At 41.8% G+C, this 20,453-nt stretch overlaps 2 protein-coding genes across 2 annotated transcripts in view; one reads left to right on the top strand and one right to left on the bottom strand.

Moving 5' to 3' along the window:
* The first annotated feature begins 234 nt into the window (after nucleotides 1-234).
* On the top strand, nucleotides 235-4,093 carry LOC126373431 (beta-1,3-galactosyltransferase 4-like). Its single transcript, XM_050019589.1, has 5 exons — nucleotides 235-339; nucleotides 1,531-1,735; nucleotides 2,503-2,738; nucleotides 3,189-3,449; nucleotides 3,920-4,093. The coding sequence occupies exons 1-5, from the start codon at nucleotides 235-237 to the stop codon at nucleotides 4,037-4,039; spliced, it is 927 nt and encodes a 308-aa protein (XP_049875546.1). The 3' UTR covers nucleotides 4,040-4,093.
* A 1,239-nt stretch (nucleotides 4,094-5,332) lies between these two features.
* The window catches only part of LOC126373246 (xanthine dehydrogenase-like), a 65,357-nt gene continuing 50,236 nt past the window's right edge, over nucleotides 5,333-20,453 (bottom strand). Inside the window, 7 exon segments of the mRNA XM_050019309.1 lie at nucleotides 5,333-7,409; nucleotides 10,324-10,465; nucleotides 13,611-13,736; nucleotides 13,905-14,190; nucleotides 14,750-14,961; nucleotides 15,515-15,772; nucleotides 15,972-16,122. Coding sequence (XP_049875266.1) covers nucleotides 7,291-7,409; nucleotides 10,324-10,465; nucleotides 13,611-13,736; nucleotides 13,905-14,190; nucleotides 14,750-14,961; nucleotides 15,515-15,772; nucleotides 15,972-16,122 — 1,294 coding nt within the window. The 3' untranslated portion in view covers nucleotides 5,333-7,290.

The raw sequence follows: 20,453 nt of genomic DNA, 5'->3' as shown, positions 1-20,453 counted from the left end.
GTCGGTGGAGTAATCGCCATTCCTCTCTTCTTCCCGCCAAATCCTTTTCACCTCCTGATACGACACGACCTGCACCTTTTTTTTTATTTGTTTCATAAATGTTCTCCTAGGTCCTCCTGCCCTTATCCCACTCTAAATGGCAGTGGTGGGGATGGTATACCGTTACCTAACTAAACTATAATATACTTTTTTTTATGTATGGGCATCATCCAGCGGCGTTATGTCCGGCTACTGATGGTGGTGCAGTGTGTCGCGGCGCTGTTGCTGCTACAGCCACTCCTGCGCACCCTAGAACAGCCGCAATCCCTCGCCGTACTCCTCTACGGTAACATCAGGCGGGTTATAAAGGCCACATCGAGGCAATTCATCTAAAAAAGCAATATTGCAATTTGATATTGGCGTATATAAAAGTAAGTGCAATGCGCAATGAAAACAAATGTCAAATAGCAATATTGCTTCCTTAGGTGAATTGATGATAGACTGGAAAGGAAAATGCTACACCGATAAGAGCGTGGCTCTTAAATTGACGATGATGAGATGAATTGCAACAATGTGGCCTGTTTAGATCCCCAGATCACAATTTGACGCGGCGTTAGTGCTTTAATGCAGTGGTTCCCAAAGTTGTCTGGGCTATGACCCATTTAATACAAGTTTTCAAATTTAACCATTACCTATATGAATAAAGAACTTTTCAAATAAGACACAATGGCCCCGATTCCTGCAGACACATCCTAATTTTAGAGCGTTGGACTCACGATCTGGTAGGGTTCAGTTCCAGATGTTTCATTGTTTAAAATCACTCCTGGCTAGCTTAAGGTTGGATAAAACATTACCTCAATTACCTGATTGTCTGGAAAGTGAATTGATTTCATCTGAAAGCACGTTAAAATGTTGGTGCGGGCTACTAGCCTAAACACCTCTACCAACCCGCAGTGGAGCAGCGTGGTGGCGTATGGCCCATACCACTTCTGGTAATTACTAAGTACTTAATTATTGATAAATAATTCCGATTATTTTTTCAGCCAATCAAACGACCGACCCACCGCGAGTCATCCTGACCAAGGCAAGTGTCTACATTCCTTTTTTGTCATGACTACTTGACTGCGCATGGCTGACTACAAAAATAAAATTAAATAAAACTAAAATAATTAAATAAACTGAAAATAAAACAGTGTTTGAATTGCGCGCAGCGCCCGAACGCCGGTGTGGTGATGGCGAAAATTGATACTAAACAGTACGACACATCGTCACTAGATGGCATTTAATGAAATTAAGGTGGAACCACAGAGACAAATAAATACTAGGTGGAGCTCTGGTTCCTTCCAATGTTGAACTTAGTACGATTCAGTACAAGTAGATGTCGCTACATGTGTCAAATTGAGCTTATAGTGCTGTGGTACTGGTGGCGTTATAAAGAGTGTGTGCTGATATAGGAGCAGGATGTATGCGGGCACCACGAACTGCGCCCGCAGTCGACGCTGCTGGTGAAGTGGTGACGTCAGAGTCATAGAAAGTTTGTGGTGTATACAGGAGCTGTACATGGCGGGACACCGTATCGTGCACTCGGAGCTGTGCCCGCGGCTCGGCGCGGGTCTGACGCTGCTGGTGCTGGTGACGTCAGCGCCGGAGCACACAGCCAAGCGTGCCGCCGTGCGCAAGACGTGGGGCAGCCTCGCGCGCCGTCGGGACATCGTACTCGCCTTTGTTATTGGGCAACCGCCGCAAAAATACCAAAGTAAAATTACCTAGCGTCTACTGAGACTGACAGTTAAGAAAATACATAATTTGCTTATTGATTATTGTTATGGGCCTGTCGTGAAAGTCAACTAGGTGATCGTGTCCACTTCAGCAATGAATGAATGAATGATGTGATCCAGCTGATTTCGGCTACTTTTTTTTTTGACGTGACTTATTGTAGATTTGCCGCAGATGGCATTAACTACTTGGCCGGACAAATGGGGAGCGCTGAAGGCTCTCACCCGGTACAACGTTTAAGATAACAGGCCTGAGGGTGCTCAGTTGGGCGCGAACCTCGGCTCAGGGCGTCGTCTGAGAGGAAAAATATTTGAAAGAATTAATCGACCCTAGTGGGTGATTTCGGCTACGGCAACTGCTTCAACTCCAACGTTCATGTGCTCGCATTTGGCTTGTATAGCCAATCTTATTGGAAAAGATCCTCGCACATAGCGGGCATGTGAGCACACCATTTAAATATGTACAATTGATCGCCGTAGACGGTCGGGTTTTCAATACCATTATAAAAGTTGGTGATAGGCTGATGACTTTGTCAAGTCCATCTTAGAATTTCAATATCACTTGTCTTCTGGAAACTTGCAACTAATTAAGTTATATATCGTCTGTTACGAGTTACGTGGTGACGTGTGTTCTTGGCGCTACCGTATCGGACGATGTGGCTGTACCACACGAAAGTGCCTCGCAGATGCTGCTTCAATCGTCTTCAGTAGGTGCACGAGGCTCATGATGATGACGTGTGTGTTGCAGAGCGTCTAGCGCGCGAGGACGTGTTGTACGGCGACGTGATCCAGGGTAACTGGGTGGACTCGTACTCCAACCTGACGCTGAAGGTGTTATCCATGCTGGAGTGGGCCGACACGTACTGCCCGCGCGCGCCGCGGGTGCTCAAAACCGACGACGATGTGTTCCTCAATTTACCGCGCCTGCTGAATATGCTCGCCGAGCCACAGCGCGCCAAAGCCACGCGCACTATATGGGGGGAGGTTAGTCCAGTAAATTCGACCAACGCGCATCATGACCGGAACTCCGCTACTGAATTTCGAATTTCAAAATAACGATGACGTGTGGCGTGTGACGTGTGACGCGTGACATGTGGCGAGATTTTTTAGGAAACAAATGACGAAGTGTCAAAACAAAACGTGTTTGAAATAATGGATTATAACGCCGTCCTATCGTCAAAAATGAGCACGGACACCTCGCACTTTACGTTACGTACCTAATTGTGCCTTTTCGGACGGACACAGACCTAATTTTAGTTTGACAGCTTACTGCCCAAGTCCGCACATCCATTCTATATTGAATTGCGCTATGTGGAACCTTGTCTCTTTGATATCATAAATGAAATAATCGCTGATTGTAAAGGTCGATAGCCAACTGTGTTGGATAAATAATTGACTCATCGGCATGACATTAAACTTGTTCTATTTTTGCAGTTCAGAACGATTTTTTTGCAACCGAAGCGCAATAGGAATTCGAAGTGGTATCTCTCGATGATGCAGTACCCCTCAGCCAAGTTCCCCCCTTACATGAACGGTCCCGGGTACGTGTTAACGGCGGACTGCGTGGGACCACTTCTAAAGACCGCGCTTCGCAGTCCGTACGTGCGGATAGAAGATGCCTTTATCACCGGAGTGCTTGCTGAAGCACTAGGGTTCAAGCGGTTTTGGACAAGAGAGTTTATAAGCATCAGCAAGGTATGAGTATGACTCACTTGCAATACATAGGTACTTACGTATACGTACCTATAGTTCTTGCAAGCCTGGTCACGAAGGCAGTCGGCCTTTGGCCAACCGAACTCCTTGTCCTTGAAGTCTTGTCCTTGTCTTGTTTTGTCAGACTAGTCCAAACTTATACATGTACACGTATATATGGTGTGACTGCAGCTTTCCTCAGATGGTATTAACTACTGGGCCAAAGAAATGGCTGATGACCGGCGGTAAGGCCTTTATGGCTAGAGTAATCGGGTCATCAGGGCGTTCTGTTTTTCTATACCGTTCCCTACCGGTATGTATTCGGAAGACGAAACTACCTGAGGATTCGAATGGTGGCACGGCGCACACTCATCCATTAACACGTAAACAGAAGGTTTACTACAAAGGCCGACTGCCTTCGTGAGTTGCAAGAACTTTACTAACCTAACCTAATCCGGTACTTCTTTTTTCAGAGGACTGCTGCCAGGCAGCCGTGTGCAGTGAAGCGCGCCATGCTTGTCCATAGGGTGTCGCCTCGCAGGCAGTACCAATTGTGGCGCCAGCTGCGGAACGCAACCGCCAACTGCTTGTAGTGTTGATAAAATTACGCTTTTCAAAGCGCGTCAGGCTTTCTACGGTGGGGACTGAAGGTCAACTATTCGAAGAGTGTTGTGGAAGCTGCGAGTGGAATACAACAATGGGTTGAGAGCGCTGTTGGGACTGCCGAAGTATTACAGCGCATTCACAGTTTTGTCTATGTTTTTTATTCGATTATACACAGAATGCCGGTGTTAAAGTTTTATTTAGGTACTGTGGTTATGGCTCGGTTGGTTGAACCGTGATGTGCCGTTTACATCTGTCCCTTTCCTTTTCAGCGGATAAGACAGTGACAGGCATATCTTAAATAAAATTAGATTCTGTGTACAGGAATATGGTAGTTTCGAACTAGTCAAATCGGTTATTTTTTACTAAACGTCTAAACACGAAATTGCTACGGAATTTCTATGATAAAGCACATTGTGACGTCGTAGAAAATCGTGATAAAATGTCGCGATTATAATTACATTTTTCTTTATTAAAATCCAAAACGTTTTTTGTCACCTTTAGATCTGTCTTTATTTAGTATTAATCTGAATTTTATAATTTATCTTTGACCTAGGAAACTACCGAATTAGCACCATTTTACTCCAAGGTTGTATTTGATTTCCACCACCACACTGCCATCTGTTCACCAGTATGAGAATTAAAAAAATATATAAAGTTTCTTATTATTTAGTTTGTTTGAAAAAACAACAACACAACGTAATGTAACATCACGCCTGTACTCTCTAAGGGGTAGGCCGTGGGGTAAGTTTGTGACTTTTGTTTCTCTTTTTGTAGTGGTCTTGTGTTTATGCGTTCTCTTGCTTAAAGTAAATAAATAAATTAGGAAGTTACCTACTACTTACACCAATTTTCAGAAAAAAAATCTTTAAACGAGAGGCACCTACTTACCTAAATGTGACGTAGGAGATGGGTATCATAGCAACACGCGTATATCCTCGAATGGGTAGGCATAAGTGTATGGTATTACAATAAACCAACTCATCGCAAGCTATGATTATTTAAAAAACAAACATTTTGGTATAACATAACATAAGCCTATATAGCCTATATACGTCCCACAGCTGGGCACAGGCCTCCTTTCAATCAACCGGAGGGGATATGGAGCATACTCAGCCACGCTGCTCCACTGCGGGTTGGTGGAGGTATTTTTACGTGCCCTCTGAAGCACGGAATACATTTATTTTTTCAGACAATCAGGTGACAATAAATTATACAACGAATTATAATGGTTGATGATTTAATAGACTAGAAAAAAAAATAATTGTCATTCACATATCTATGTGCGTACCTATTATACCTACCATAATTACTACTTACTATAAAAAATAAAATTTATTAAAATATATTATAACATCTCATAACCTACTTAACTCAGACAAATTATAGATGGGAGTTGCCTTTGGGCATAGAATAATGATTAATACTACGTATAGAGCGAGAGCCGTGGTTGTCCAGTTGGTAGAAAGCTTGCCTCTCGCTTTAAGGTCGCAGGTTCGAATCCAACACAGGCCTAAACAAATGATTGTCGAATTTGTTTTCGAATTCATGTTTGGATCATAAATGATTATCACCTATTCAGCGGTAAAGGAAAACATCGTGAGGAAACCCACATTCCGAGAAATGCATTTTTGGAGGCACCCATGTGACCTGTATTGGACTGGTTTTCCCTTTGCGGGTTGAAAGGTCAGACAGGCAGTCAGTTCAGGTTAGGTAAGTGGACCCTGTGAAAAACGGATAATTCTAGGGAGATGATGATGACTACGTATAGACCGGCAACTCTCCGCTCCCCACCAGCAGCTGAGCTAGGTTTAAGGCCGGTCACATACATTCGGAATTCCGTTTCGGAATTTCGATTCGAAATACTGTTTCGGGATTCCGTTAATATATCACACACATACGTTTATTTCCGTTCGGAATAACAAGGCTCAGTTACATACATAGGCCATCATACAGAATTCCCAATCAGATTAAATTTCGAACGGAAAAAAACTGTAAGTATGTGGTTGATTCATAGATGTTGTATGGATTTAATGCGTTCGATATTACGAATCGATATTTCGAATCGAAATTCCGAAACGGAATTCCGAATGTATGTGACCGGCCTAACTCACCCCTCTTCGGTCTTAATTTTTCAATCGTATGACGTCAGACGTCACCCACACAGATGCGCGTGTACGATAACGTCAATGTGTAGTGTCTGTGTAAAACGAGGCGTTTCCGGAGTGCGCTTTGGCCTAGTTTTTCACTACATTTTTTCTGCCACTTTTTAGGAGGTAAACATGTATAGCACACATCTAGTCAATATCGTACACTGTAGGTAGTTTTTTTTCCCATTCCGTGAGGAGAATAGTGGTCATCTTATGTATGTATGTAACTACGCATTGACTTCATTCGTTCTTTTTTGGTCAGGGGAGCTTAAGCTGGCTATATGAACTACGCAGGATATTTTCGTTTTGTTTGCCATACGCAATAATACTTCATTCCAAGTATCAACCAAATGCTCCCAAAAATTAATTGCTGCCCGAACAATAAGATCACCTTCTTCTTATCGTGTGGGTTGTGAGGTGGATTACCAACCTCAGCAACCCTGGTGTCAGGGTTATTATTGAGCCGCCAATGGCCCCTGACACGGTTCACGTAACCATTACTCACTTACATCAGTAAGCAGTAATCGGGACCAACGGCTTAATGTGCCTTCCGAAGCACGGATAGCCTTACTTTCGGACAATCAGGTGATCAGCCTGTAATGTCCTAACCCAAACTAGGGATCACAAAATGATTTTTGTGATATGTCTCACAGGGATTCGAACCCGGGACCTCCGAACGTGTCTTTATAGATGTTGTGTATAACAGTTGTCTCTGCATTTCTATCACGGGTGTATTTTGTGCTTCGAAATAAATAATATTTGGTTTGCGTAAGTGACAATAATTAAGTAAGTAGGTACTTAACAATTTTAAAATCTAAAAAAGTAGTAACATTTCAACAGGTATTATGAATTTATGATTCTTAAATTACTTGTCTACCTACTTATTACTAAAAAAGCGGCGAAAATTATTCATAATTATTATTAACACGAGCAAAAAATCTTTATTAAAACCTCATTTGTTACACGTTTTACTTTTTAAAGTCTTTTTTCATCCATCTGAAGAACCATACCACCACAGCACGCCCCACTCCGTACTTGACTCCGTACAGGCCTCCCCACCTCCCTACAAAGCCCAGGAGTCGTCTAAAGCTCTACATTGCCACCTTCGCCGGCTCATGACCCTCGCCAATCACGCTGATATCCTTCTGACCTTCCGGTTGCACCTTCGCTTCGGCGGAGCCGGGAGAGACAGCGAACCTCATTATTCGGTCTGTAAGGTACATAAAATAGTCATAAAATACTCGTACAGTCATGAGCAATATAATGTACCCACTTTAGGACTCTGTCGCACTAACATATTTGACATCTAGTGAGACTTACAGTTCAATTTGTCAAAAAAGTTAATGTGACATGGTACCAAAGTGTATACATAATATTAATGCTCGTGACCGTAGATTGTTGGAAAATAGTGGTTTATTTATTGATACATTATTCTGCTTCATGTATACTTTATAGACAAGGTGTTACTATAAAATTGAAAGTAGGTAGTCTCGGTAGTGTTGCAAAAATTGAGCGTGTGATATTCAAAATACGTAGATAGAATGAAAAATCAAATTTTTCATGAGATCTTGATTAGTACGTAATAACTATACACTTTGGTACCATGTCACATTAACTTTTTTGACAAATTGAACTGTAAATCTCTATAAATGTCAAATATGTTAGTGCGACAGAGTCCTAAAGTGGGTACATTATATTGCTCATAACTATACGTTCACCAAAAGTCACCAACGTTATTTCCTGAAAACATATCACGGACAAAATTGCTCGGTAAAACAGACAAGGCGCTTTCAAGCCTGGGGAAGAAAGATTTTTTTTCGCTCTAATGTACCCAAGCATCGTTTACCAAAAATTATGGATGCTTGGGAACATTAACCCTTGTAAGGGCTGGTTTTGTAAGATGAAATTCGCATTTAGGTTGCCGCTACGACTTGCTGATGTAGGAACGGCGAACGGAATTTAAAGCAGAAATTGGGAATGCTGAAATTCAAAAGCAAATGTTCAAAACCTTTCGTGGCTTTCTATATCCTGCGACTTTTTGGAACGATAATTATGATGCAGATCTGTCAAATCTTCAGGTTACGTAACCAGACCAGAAAACCGGATTCTTAATGCTAGGGAGATGATGAATTATGATGTAGAAGCACCGATGCTTCAGGATCGGCGGCGCGGCGTGGTCAACGATTTCTCACATTCAGCGCGTATCGCTAACGATCCCGTGTGGATCAATTATTTCAAACATCCTTTTAAACGACGCCCCGAGGTTCGCGCCTAAGACGCCCCACTGGGCACCTTAATAAATGTACCGGGTGAGAGCTCTCAGCTCTCTCCATTTGTCTGGCCAAGTAGTTAATGCGGAATATGTACAATAAGTACAATAACATCACTAATTTAAGAGCCACACTGTTGTCGGTGTAGCATTCTCCATGTTACTTTTGTAAGGAAAAATAGGGCAGTGGTTTCCCTCTTGCCTTCCGCCTGGCAGTACTCTGTTTGTCGCGAGTGGAATAAGGCCTAGAGTAGTCATTTCAATGCCGTACTAGAACTCCTGTTCTCCGCCTAAGTACACATATATAAACTCACGCCTATTTCCCACCGGGGTAAGCAGAGACTATGGAAGTCCATTTGCTTTGATCTTGACACACTTCTCTTGCTTCCTCCACATTCATCAATCGTTTCATACACACACGCAGATTCAGAGTAGATCGTACTGATTTTTTTCTAAGGACATCACCAATTTGGTCAATGTAGGTCTTACTCAGCCAGCGCTAACCAACCTTCGCTTTATATATTATACTGCTTTCGTAATCCTATTATCCTTCATCCGCTCTAAGTGATCAAACCAACTTAATATTCCCTTCTCAATCTTAGTCACTATATCGTCTTTCACATAACTTCTCTCTCTTATCACGCTGTTTCCCACTCTATCACTCAATTTCAATTCATAGTAAATAAATCTGGGAATGAAAGATTATTATGAACGTTATGTGTATGACGTGAGGTTTATGAACAGTCATGAGCAATATAATGTACCCACTTAGGACTCTGTCGCACTAACATATTTGACATTTAGTGAGACTTACAGTTCAATATGTCAAAAAAGTTAATGTGACGTGGTACCAAAGTGTATACATATTAATGCTCGTGACCGAACGTGCCCTGGTATAATAAGAAGAGGGGTAAGACGCATGTGATATAAACGCGAAGACAGTAATTTAACTAAAAAAGGTTATTATAAAATTAATAATTATGTAGAAGATATGATATATGCATGGGATTAGCTATCTGGGAACTGATATCAGGCAGCCATATTACTAAATTGCATAACAGTATTTTATGATTTTTTTTTTAAAGAATGTCTAGGGCCTTGCGCCGAGATTTTACTTGCAGCTTCTTTTCCCCGGCTATATAGGTTGTGAGAAGCTGCAGTAATTTTGGGCGGATGAGACGTTCGTTATGTAAAAATTGACGATTCAAAGTGTAACTATGTTACCTACTGAATAAAGAATATTTTTGAATTTGAATTTGAATTATGAGCCGTGATAACCCAGTTGGAAGAACGCTTGACTCTTATTATGAAGTCGCAGGTTTGAATCCCAGCATAGGCATTAAACCAAATTTTAGAATTTGTTCCAGCGGTGAAGGAAAACATCGTGAGGAAACCCCACATTCCCCAGAAAAGCGTTACAAAGGAATGCGACCTAAGCTATTGGGCTGGTTTTCCCTTCGCGGGATGGAAGTTTAGGTCAGACGAGCCACGAAACCATCTTACTTTCGGACAATCAGGTGATAAGCTTGCATAGCCCTTACCAACCTAAGAATAACAAAGTGTTATTTGCTGTCGTCACCTGTAGGGTCTGCATGGCAACCGCCGCGCGCGACGCGAATTATATCGAGGCCTTTCGACCAATAGCCGTTTGACGTCCATCTACTTAGATAGCATTCGTATTGTTTATTGGTCGAAGCGCTCAATATTATTCGCGCTGCGCGTGGTGCGACTGTCATGCAGACCCGGCTGGTTTCGAACCTAGGACCACAGGTCGAAAGCTGAATGCTCTAGCCACTGGACCACAGAGACCGTAGCTTCGTGATTGCTTCGTGAGAACGCACCCGTATAAGAGTACCTTTGAAGTGGAAGATGAGGCAGGTGATGCAGCCCAGACTGCCGAGGGTCACCAGCAGCCATTTGATCACGCCCACTGCCCGCTTCGGGACGAACAGCTGATGCTTCAGCATGTTCACGAATGTCTTGTTCAGAGCCAGACCCTGGAGAATGGAAAAAAATAAAAACAAAATAACGTTTATTTTCTTCTAAACAAACAGACGACTTTTGACTTCTTTCAAAAAAAGCATATTTTATAAGTCCTCTACATGGAGGGTATTTACCAGGGAAAGCAATCCCGATTGGAGATCGCAAATTCGAAATCCCACGGGATTGGAAATATCAATCCCGTGATATCCGGTTTTCGGGATCTCGTCTAGTTCATAAAAAAATGTAAAGTTAGATAGCTGAAAACGGGCCTAAACCTATGACTTTCGAAATCGTTTTTTGAATTCATGTTTGGATCATAAATTATTATTACGTGCACAGCGGTGAAGGAAAACATCGTGAGGAAACCCACATACCCTAGAAATGCGTTTCGACGGTATGTGACATAACCTGTATTGGGCTGGTTTTCTCTTCGCACAGACAGGCAGTCGCTTCTGTAAAAATCCAGACCTGTCTAACCATTAGGTTAACTCAGTGGACCCTATGAAATGTCGCTAGGGAGGTGATGACCAACAAAACCTGGAAATGCACTACAAATAACATTAAGTAGGTACCTACCTAGAACTAGCTTAAACTAGAAATGAAACAATGGAAAGAAAAAAATACGTGACATGTTTTTCTTTTCATTGTTTCATTTCTAATTCCTTTATGGAATCTTCCCTGTCATTATCCATTATCTACCTATCATTATTGCGAATATTACCGAGTCTTACGTCATACCAAAGGTCATACGGTCATAGTCACTCAACAGCCTTCGTCTTCTCCATGTCCTTGGTTTGGTATGGACATTGTAGACTTGAAAAAGTAAGTTGATTCCGTGACGCCAGGTTAAGCCGTTGGTCTCGGCTATTAACTGTAAAACAATTCCACCAACCCGCAGTAGAACAGCATCGTAGAGTATGCTTCTTGCGGTTGATTGTGGGAAGGCCTGTGGCCAGCAATGGGACGTATATAGGCTGCTTATGTAATGCAAGGTCGCGCTAAAATGTACTGATAATATATATAATGCATGTGCCTATTTGGCGTTACATCAGAAAAGATCTTAAGTGTCCAAAATTGGTCTTCTATCGTGTGGATTGTGAGGTGATAGACCATCATCGACCAAAACTGCCCAAGGCTATATGATAGCTCATGTAACGACTATGTACTTACATCAGTGAATAGCCACTTGCCAAAGTACGGATCATGTTGCTTTCGGATAATCAAGTGATCAGCCTGTAATGTCCTAACGAAACTGGGGATCACAAAGTGATTTTAGTGATCCCACCAGGTTTTGAGCCCAAGTCCGCCGAGTCATGACCCTATGCTCAAATACTGGACCACGGGAACCGTTAAAAAGTAGGTTGCAAGAATTGTGGGTGGTACTGCAAATGGGTTTCGTCATCTAAGGTATCCTCCTAAGGCCGAGGTTTCCAGAAACAATAGTTAAACAATAGGGTTGGGGTAATTGTTACATGATTAAAACACATAATAACGGGTTCTTACCGCGTTTAAAGCATAATTATGTTTATGTGTTTTAATTATGATAATAACCGCGTAAACTTAAAACAATCGTTACATGAGCCATGTCAGGGGCCTTTGGCGGCTCTATAATAACCCTGACACCAGGGTTGCTGAGGTTGGTAATCTACCTCACAACCCATACGATAGAAGAGAGTGGGGTTTATATTTTCAAAGTACATTAGGTGTTAGGACTTCAAAGTATGTATGTTGCGGGTAATCTGTGAATTCTCCTCATCAATATTGCAGACGTCAGCTGTCTTCCGCGAGGGTTGTGATATAAGCGTACAACACCTGTCGATTCACAGGGAACCTGCGTATCTTTAACCCTGATTCGTGGTAATTTTTATTACATTCTGCCCTTGTAAGGGTTGCTTATTACCTGAAGGTAGTTTACGAGTCAAGGTTTCTTGGTTAAACGAGTAATTGCGGGTCTTGTAATGCGCAGTTTCGTTTTTTATTCATGAAATAAATTATGAAGTTAATCAATTGGTAGCCAAGAAGGTCTTAATGTGGTTTGCCCATCCCACCGAAGGTCTCATGACATTGTGAATTTGTGAGATATAATGGAAAGCTAGCAGTAGATAGATTCTGAATCCATACGAATATTATAAATGGGAAAATGTATGTGTGTGTCTGTCTGTTCGTTTGTCCGTCTTTCACGGCAAAACGGAGCGACAAATTGACGTGAGTTTTTAAGTGGAGTTAGTTTAAAGGATGTAATAAAACATAGGCTGCTTTTTGTCTCTTTCTAGCTCCCCGCTTTCCTAAAACGGGGGATCCAAAACTGCAATTTTTTCAATGGGAAAAAATATTGAATGTAGCGTGATTAAAATTGTGTTTTGAACTGTGCATGTAAATGACAGACGTGATGTCAAGCAGTCGCCGTTCGGGGAGTCGCTGTCAACGCTACAATTCATGGAAAGTATGGAACATTCCGCAATTTTCAAGGTAGAAAGCTAAAAAATTGTATGCGGAGTATTTTTGTGCAAAGACGGAGTGAAATTTTCGCAGTTTTCAAGGTATAGGAAAGTGTAACCGTGTTTCCCCGAATTTAACGCGAGCGAAGCCGCGGGCAAAATCTGGTTGGTATACCTATAACGTATCATAGCATAGCGTCACACCTGTAGCCATAAAAGGGGTAGGCAGAGGTGTATATAGTCTGCACCCACTCCTTCACAGCTATGATTAAATCCCATGTAATATCGGGCGAGGAGCTCGGTGGCGCAGCGGTAAACGCGCTCGGTCTGCGATTGTTGAAGTTAAGCAACTTTCGCAAAGGCCGGTCATAGGATGGGTGACTACAAAAAAAAAGTTTCATCTCGAGCTCCTCCGTGATTCGGAGGCACGTTAAGCCGTTGGTCCCGGCTGCACTAGCAGTCGTTAATAACCGTCAATCCGCACTGGGCCCGCGTGAGGTTTAAGGCCCGATCTCCCTATCCATCCATAGGGTAGGCCCGTGCCCCAGCAGTGGGGTGATGAACTGATGATGAACATGGGGCGAACCTACGGCTCAGGAATGGAAACTACGCGATAAAAATTATCTACGATCCAGTTCGAATTCAGTGGTTTAGAGCCCCAGCTGAACACGTACACGTTCACAGAGTAACTTGGAAAAGTGTATAATATGAGTTACTTAACCTCTTCTATCCAGAAGAACGGAGCGATGGTGTCAGGGAGCGTCTTGAAGAGCTCCAGTTTATCGGACTTCAGGAGACGCATGTTGAACTGCACCCGTTGTTTTGCCACCATCGGCGTCCCACTGATCTGCAACAGAAGATGTACTTCTTCTTCTTCTATCGTTTGGGTTGTGAGGTGGATTACCAACCTCATCGACCCTGAGGTGTGAGGTGGAGCTTGACTCTCAAGTCAAGCGGTCTTCTACCTACCATAGCTACAATTCCATAATAAATAAATACGTATAGTTCTACTTACAGGCTCAAAGTCAATTTCGATTCCATGTTCGTTCGCATCAGGTGTTAGCCCTTTACAATTTTGGAGTAAAACAGGGTCGCTGTCTAGGAAATGTGGCATGGACGCGTACATCGGGGCCTTCATGCAGTTGAAGAGGTCCATCAGACCCTTGGGGGGACACTTATCAGGAGCATCGCAGAAACAGTTGAGTTCAGGGTCGTTGGCGAAATCGCCAATGTTGGCCACATATCGGTTGGTCTTGATACCGTGGTAGGAAGTCTTCTTCTGGTACCAGGGCTTGAAGGACCTGGGGGAAAAGGATATATAAAAAACCACAAATTCTTTGCGAATTAATGATAACAAATCGTTTTTTACGTTTATAAATTAACAATGTTCATGGATATTACACGACGACGTGGCCAAGCAGACTAAGCCGAAAAAAGCGTGGCGAGGGGCCTTTGGCGGCTCAGTAATAACCCTTACACCAGAGTTGATGAGGTTGGTATTCCACCTTACAACCCACACGATAAGAAGAAGCAGACAAAAACAAATAGCTACCTCTGGAACAAATATTTTTCAATTCCGTTATTGAGGTATGTAAAATAACAGGATAATTAATAAGAATTGGTATGATGATGTAAACCATAACGAAAAAACATACTTTATCATAGATAAGTAGATTATGGCACCCTTATTAGTTCTACATACTGAATAGTTTGCATGAGAACATCCGCCTCGAAGCAAAAAAAAGTTGTTTTAAAGGATTTTTTTAATTATCCATCTATTATGAGAAGTACCACCATCTGGCCACGAGCATTTGACTCCGTGCACATTTTTTCCAGATACATAGATATTAATGTTGGTACCTGCAGAGATCTCCAGCATAGGACTGCAGACGATCAAACTCCGTCAGGAATGGCGGGAAGACCGTGCCATCAGTGCCCTGGAACTCGTTGCACTGGTCTCTCCACACGTCCAGCTTCGGCTTTCCATCCACAGCCACCACCTTCCCAACTTCCATCACATCGTTAATGCCTCTCTTCACAGTCACCACATGAGGGTCTATCGAGCCATTGCGCTGAAGACAAAAGAAAAAGATGAAATGGAAAAAGAGATCGGTCTAGATGTATAATTCTTGCGCGGCCTTTGGCTGTCGTGTACGTTTTTAGGTTAGGTTCAAGGTAATCTATCATACTGAGGATCGAGGTTAAAGCCCCATATAGAAAAACCACGACCTCCGTGGTCCAGTGGTTGAGCGTTGGACTCACGATCCGGAGGCCCCGGGTTCGAATCCCAGTGGGGACATATCACAAAAATCACTTTGTGATTCCTAGTTTGGATAGGGCATTACAGGCTGATCACCTGATTATCCGAGATGAGACGTTAAGCCGTTGATCCCGGTTACTATTTACTGATGTAAGTGAGTAATCGTTACATGAGCCATGTCAGGGGCCTTTGGCGGCTCAACCCTGACACCAGGGTTGATGAGGCTGGTATTCGACCTCACAACCCACACGATAGAAGAAGGGAAGCGGAACAACATTATTCGGAATAAAACATATCAGAAATACAAAAGGTAACCGTGTTAGAGTGAACACGGTTCTCCAGACACGCACAATCGTTCAACTCACCGTCCCAAAGAGTGAGAAATAGTACTGATTGCCAGGTCCAAACACCATGCCAGAAACGACTTCCTTCTTCAGAGCTGTGCACACGGCCTTTGGGGCGAAGTCCGTTCTGTTGCAGTTGATAAGGAACCCTCGAAACATCAGGTCCAGCGCCTTAACCTTCATGAAGATATTCGGTGGGTTGTCGAAAATGCCGTTAAAGGCTTTACCGATCATGTTCAGCATTGCTGGTTTCTCTTTCGTCACCACTGTTGCCATTCCCTGGTGGAAAGATGAGATTCAGAATAAAGAATGAGAAGTAAATTGGAGATTTCGCATGGACAGGAGGAGGGTAGTGTAATAGTTAACACGCTCGTCCCGGCTTGACATGACAAGGGGTAAGCGGCGGGGTGGAGGGGTAAGTGAAGAGGGGGAGGGTAAGGGGAGGGAAGGCGTGATCTTTTTTCATGTTCTATCTTACCAGCATAAAAACATGCGGCATGACGATGATCTCCTCGCCTGTAAGTCCAGGTCCGGAGAGGTCCGGTCGGAAGTAGAATAGGTCCACCTTTTTATAAGTTATCGTGTCGTCTTCCTCGTGGTCCTCTATATCCACCTTCTCCTTCCATTCGCTGTGGGAATAAATAAAATGCGAACATTCAACATAACTTAAAAAAAATATATATAAAATTTAGTACTATTTATGGCACTTAAAACTAACAAATAAATAAATAAATAAATAAAGATACAGGGTCTACCTAGTTTGGGCTCCTGTCTTCTGCATACGGTCCCAATTTAAATACTTTTTTTGTTAGTATGGTAGTTTATAAGATTGTTTCTAGAAGAAGAAATAAACGTTGTTTTTTTTATTTAATTTCATTTTAGTTTAAAAAGGTTAAATTGAAATTGAAATGGCCACATCGAAGCAATTCATCTAAGAAAGCAATGTAGCAGTTTGACATTTGCGCATATAAAAGTAAGTGCGCAATGCAAACAAATTATGTCAAATTGCAATATTGTTTTCTTAGATGAATTGCTTCGATGTGGCCATTTTAACTCCCCTGACCATAATTAGGAATCCATGATGGCCCAGTTAGAAGAACAGGTGACTTACATCGCAGTGTCGCGGGTTCGGATCTCGGTTCGGACACTAAACCACTGAATTCTACTTTTTGAGTTTTACATAGTTACTGACATCGGTTTCCAGGATTTGTGCCCAGTTAATGGCAATAAGCCCGCCCCTTATTACATGAGACTTAAATATCGTTGGCGAAAAGTACGTATATAGTATTTTATTTTATGTTATTAGGAAGCAAAAGAAGTACGTATGTTAAGATCAAAACAAATATATCCAAAGGTTTTTATATTATCGGTGCGGAACCCTAAAAGTATATCAACTGGGTATAAAGTCAAAAGTCCTGGGTTCCACGTAAGTGGGTATATATAGATATATTCACGGTCAGGGGAGCGAACCCAGCTATCTTTACCAATTTGCAGGAAATCGCCGATCATTAATGAAAACCCGTTTTAGAGATAGAATTTATCACGGTATAGGAAAACCAGGTATGCTCAATCCAACGACAAGCCGCTATTACTAGCCCTTTGTTGATATAAGTGTAACCCCTGTGTTACCAATAAATTGTAAATAAATTGTATTGTATTGTTTTTTATTGTATTGTATTGTATTGTATTGTTGTTGTATTATATTTGTATTATTGTTACTGTTGTGTTCGTTACGGAACAAGGGAATAAAAGAGGAGAAGTGGATTAAACAGTTTTTAAATATACAATTTTGGAGACAAGTGAGTTAGGCGACAGTGATGTATAAGAAGGGAATTTGCCAAGTGACCGTTTTTTGACTTCAAAAGTCTAACGAACAATTTGAAACGCGTATGAATTTAGAGAGGACCTTACGCTCAACAATATAAAGCACACAATAACATAGATACCTAAGGTCCCCACCTAACACTATTCAAACATAATCAGCTGATTGGCTACTATGGAATTGACGCTACATGACGATATCTCTAGGCATGGCCAATCAGTGCAAGAGGCGTTCAAAATATACGTATAATTAAAGAATTACACAAAACTATTATGCTGCGCCTAACAAATAAAAATAACTTAAAACTAACGCTGTCGCAGCTTCAGGCGTATTGTGTGTTTTATTGTTGTGTATTGTTGTCGTTGTATTGTAATTGTATTGTATTGGAATGTAAATTTTCTTATGGAAGATTAAGTGAATTACTGACTAATGTATTTAATTACCATTACTTGTCACCCTTTTGCTTCTATGCTGTTCTGGGAGCAAATAAAAAACATAGAACACGTTCAGCTGCTTGTCTTCCCGGGCATGTCGTAAAAACCGACAGAGGGATTGTGTCCTCTAACATGATGGACTAATGTTATGGGCGATAGGCTGATCCCTTATCACCATAAGGTTCATCATATCCAGCTTAGGACTTCGTATCAACAGTGGCTGCAAGTTGTCTTTGATTTACTTGTGGCTCTGCCCACCCCATTAGGGATTATGGGCGTGAGTTTATGTATGTATGTATGTACTTGTCACCCTTTTCCTGTCCCTATATATCCCTATAGACGCTTAAATCTATAAAACTACACAACGGATTTTGATGCGGTTTTTTTAATAGATAGAGTGATCCAACAGGAAGGTTTATATGTATAATAACATCCATTAAATAGTGGAGAAATACTGTTATTTTTGAGGTTTTTAATGTGATGTCGTATATAATTTAATTTTTTCCTCAGCCTTGCACCCGAGCGAAGCCGGGGCGGGTCGCTAGTATTATATAAAAATCATAAAAACTAAAAGTTCAAAATTTCCTTGCAAAGTAAATTAAAAACATTGGTCGTCGGTAATTTATTTTTTATGAAATGGCAACGCTGGGTGGGATGACGTCAGCTGGGCTAACCTTGAAATGTTAGCTGTCACTTTTGAGCATATGGTTTTCTTATACCATGGAATTTATAATAATAGACGGTCTTCATCATCGTCCGCTTACCTAACCTGAAGCACACCCCGGTCACAATAATGTGACCGGGGATCTGTGTCTTTGTATAAACAAAGCACCTCATTTTACACAGATACTTGTACACGCGCATCTGTGTGTGTGACGTTTGACGCCATACGATTGAAGACTGAACTTTGAGGTAAACCTAGCTCAGCCGCTAGCTGCGAGCTGAGATTTGCCTTTTAAGAGCCACGCTCTTGTCGGTGTAGCATTCTCCATGCTACGTTTTTCAGAAAAAATAAGGCAGTGGTTTCCTCCTTGTCTTCCACCCCGCAGTACTCTGTCTGACGCGAGTGGAATGGCGCCCAGAGTAGTCTATTTCAAAGCCGTACTAGGACTCCTGTCTTCCGCCTCTGCCACCGTTGAGGTCTTCACCCGCATCCCTGAGCAAGGGTTCTCCGTTATCCGTTACACCATCTCACTCCGGCCTACTGAAGCAAGAGGCGCCCACCCCTGCGGCAACGACGCGTCGAACAGGACAGGTGGTGTTGGTGGTGGTGATGGTGGCGGTGGTGATGGTGGTGGTGGAATTGGTGGTGGTCTTCAGTATATAAGCACCCTAATAATGGCTGATAATTTATTCACAACGGACCTACATCATCATCATCATCATCAATTTAAGAGCCACGCTCTTGTCGGTGTAGCATTTTCCATTCCAGTCTATCAAAGGCCAATTCCTTGACTTCCCTATAAGACACGACGTTAACCTTTTCTTTAATCTGTTCCATGTAAGCTCTTCTTTAACGGACCTACATTGTACCTGATATTTATAAATGTGCAATTAATTAGCAAGGCATTGTACCATGCTCTAGCAGCTGTCCCTTCCTGCGCGGACATGCATAATTAATGCCAAATATTACTTGCCAACTCATGTGAAATTGACACAGCGTATATTAAAATTTCACGACTTCATTCCCTATTGGGGTAGTCAGAGGCACTCATCGCATTATTATTATTATTTATTACTAGCTTTTGCCCGCGACTTCGTCCGCGTGGCGTGTTATATAAGAGAGAGATCTTTGTGTGTGTGGGAGTGCATACTTATGCAGTTTAGATTTTTTCATACAATTTTTTTCCCAATAACTCCCATTTTTCAAAATACAGCCAAAAATAAACTTTATATTTACTAAGGTATGCATGCATGCTAGATTGAATTAATTGATTGAATTGATTTTTTTTAATTGATTGTTCATTGAGTTTTAATTTTAATACACACTTCCTCTCTTCCCTTCAACGTTGCTGTGCCCTACAGGGTCCATGTTTTAGTTCCTATGCCTATGTAACACCCCATTGTACTACATGGAATGCAATAAATAATTTAATTGAATTGAAAACATCTATCTTACGCGGTTTCGATTTTTTCATACAAATGTTTTTTTCCCGCTAACTCCCGTTTCCGTGGGAATTATTGCAATATCCTGTTGCAACTAAGCTTTAAGTTAACTAAGGTACCTGCATGCCAAATTTCATTTCGGTTTAGATTTTTCATACAAAAGGATTTTCCCGCTAATTTCCGTTCCCGTGGGAATTCCGGGAATTCCTTCTTAGTGCACCTCTACGGTACCTAAGCTATGTCCCTTCCAAATTTCAAATGCCTACGTTTAGCCGTTCAGGCTATGCGTTGATATGTCAGTCACTGAGTCAGTCAGTTTCTCCTTTTATTTAGATTTGATTTTTTCATACAAATGTTAATGTTTTTTGAAAAGTATACTATAACCTGCCCAGGAGTGTGAAGAATAATTGTACCAAGTTTCATTAAAATCCGTCCAGTAGTTTTTGTTTCTATAAGGAACATACAGACAGACAGACAGACAAAAATTTTACTGATTGCATTTTTGGTATCAGTATCGACCACTTATCACCCCCTGATAGTTATTTTTAAAAAATATTTAATGTACAGAATTGACCTCTCTACAGATTTATTATAAGTA

This window comes from Pectinophora gossypiella, chromosome 15 (assembly GCF_024362695.1).
Source record: "Pectinophora gossypiella chromosome 15, ilPecGoss1.1, whole genome shotgun sequence".
NCBI lineage: Eukaryota > Metazoa > Arthropoda > Insecta > Lepidoptera > Gelechiidae > Pectinophora > Pectinophora gossypiella.
Note: the sequence above shows the minus strand (reverse complement) of the source record. Positions and strands in the feature narration are given on the sequence as shown.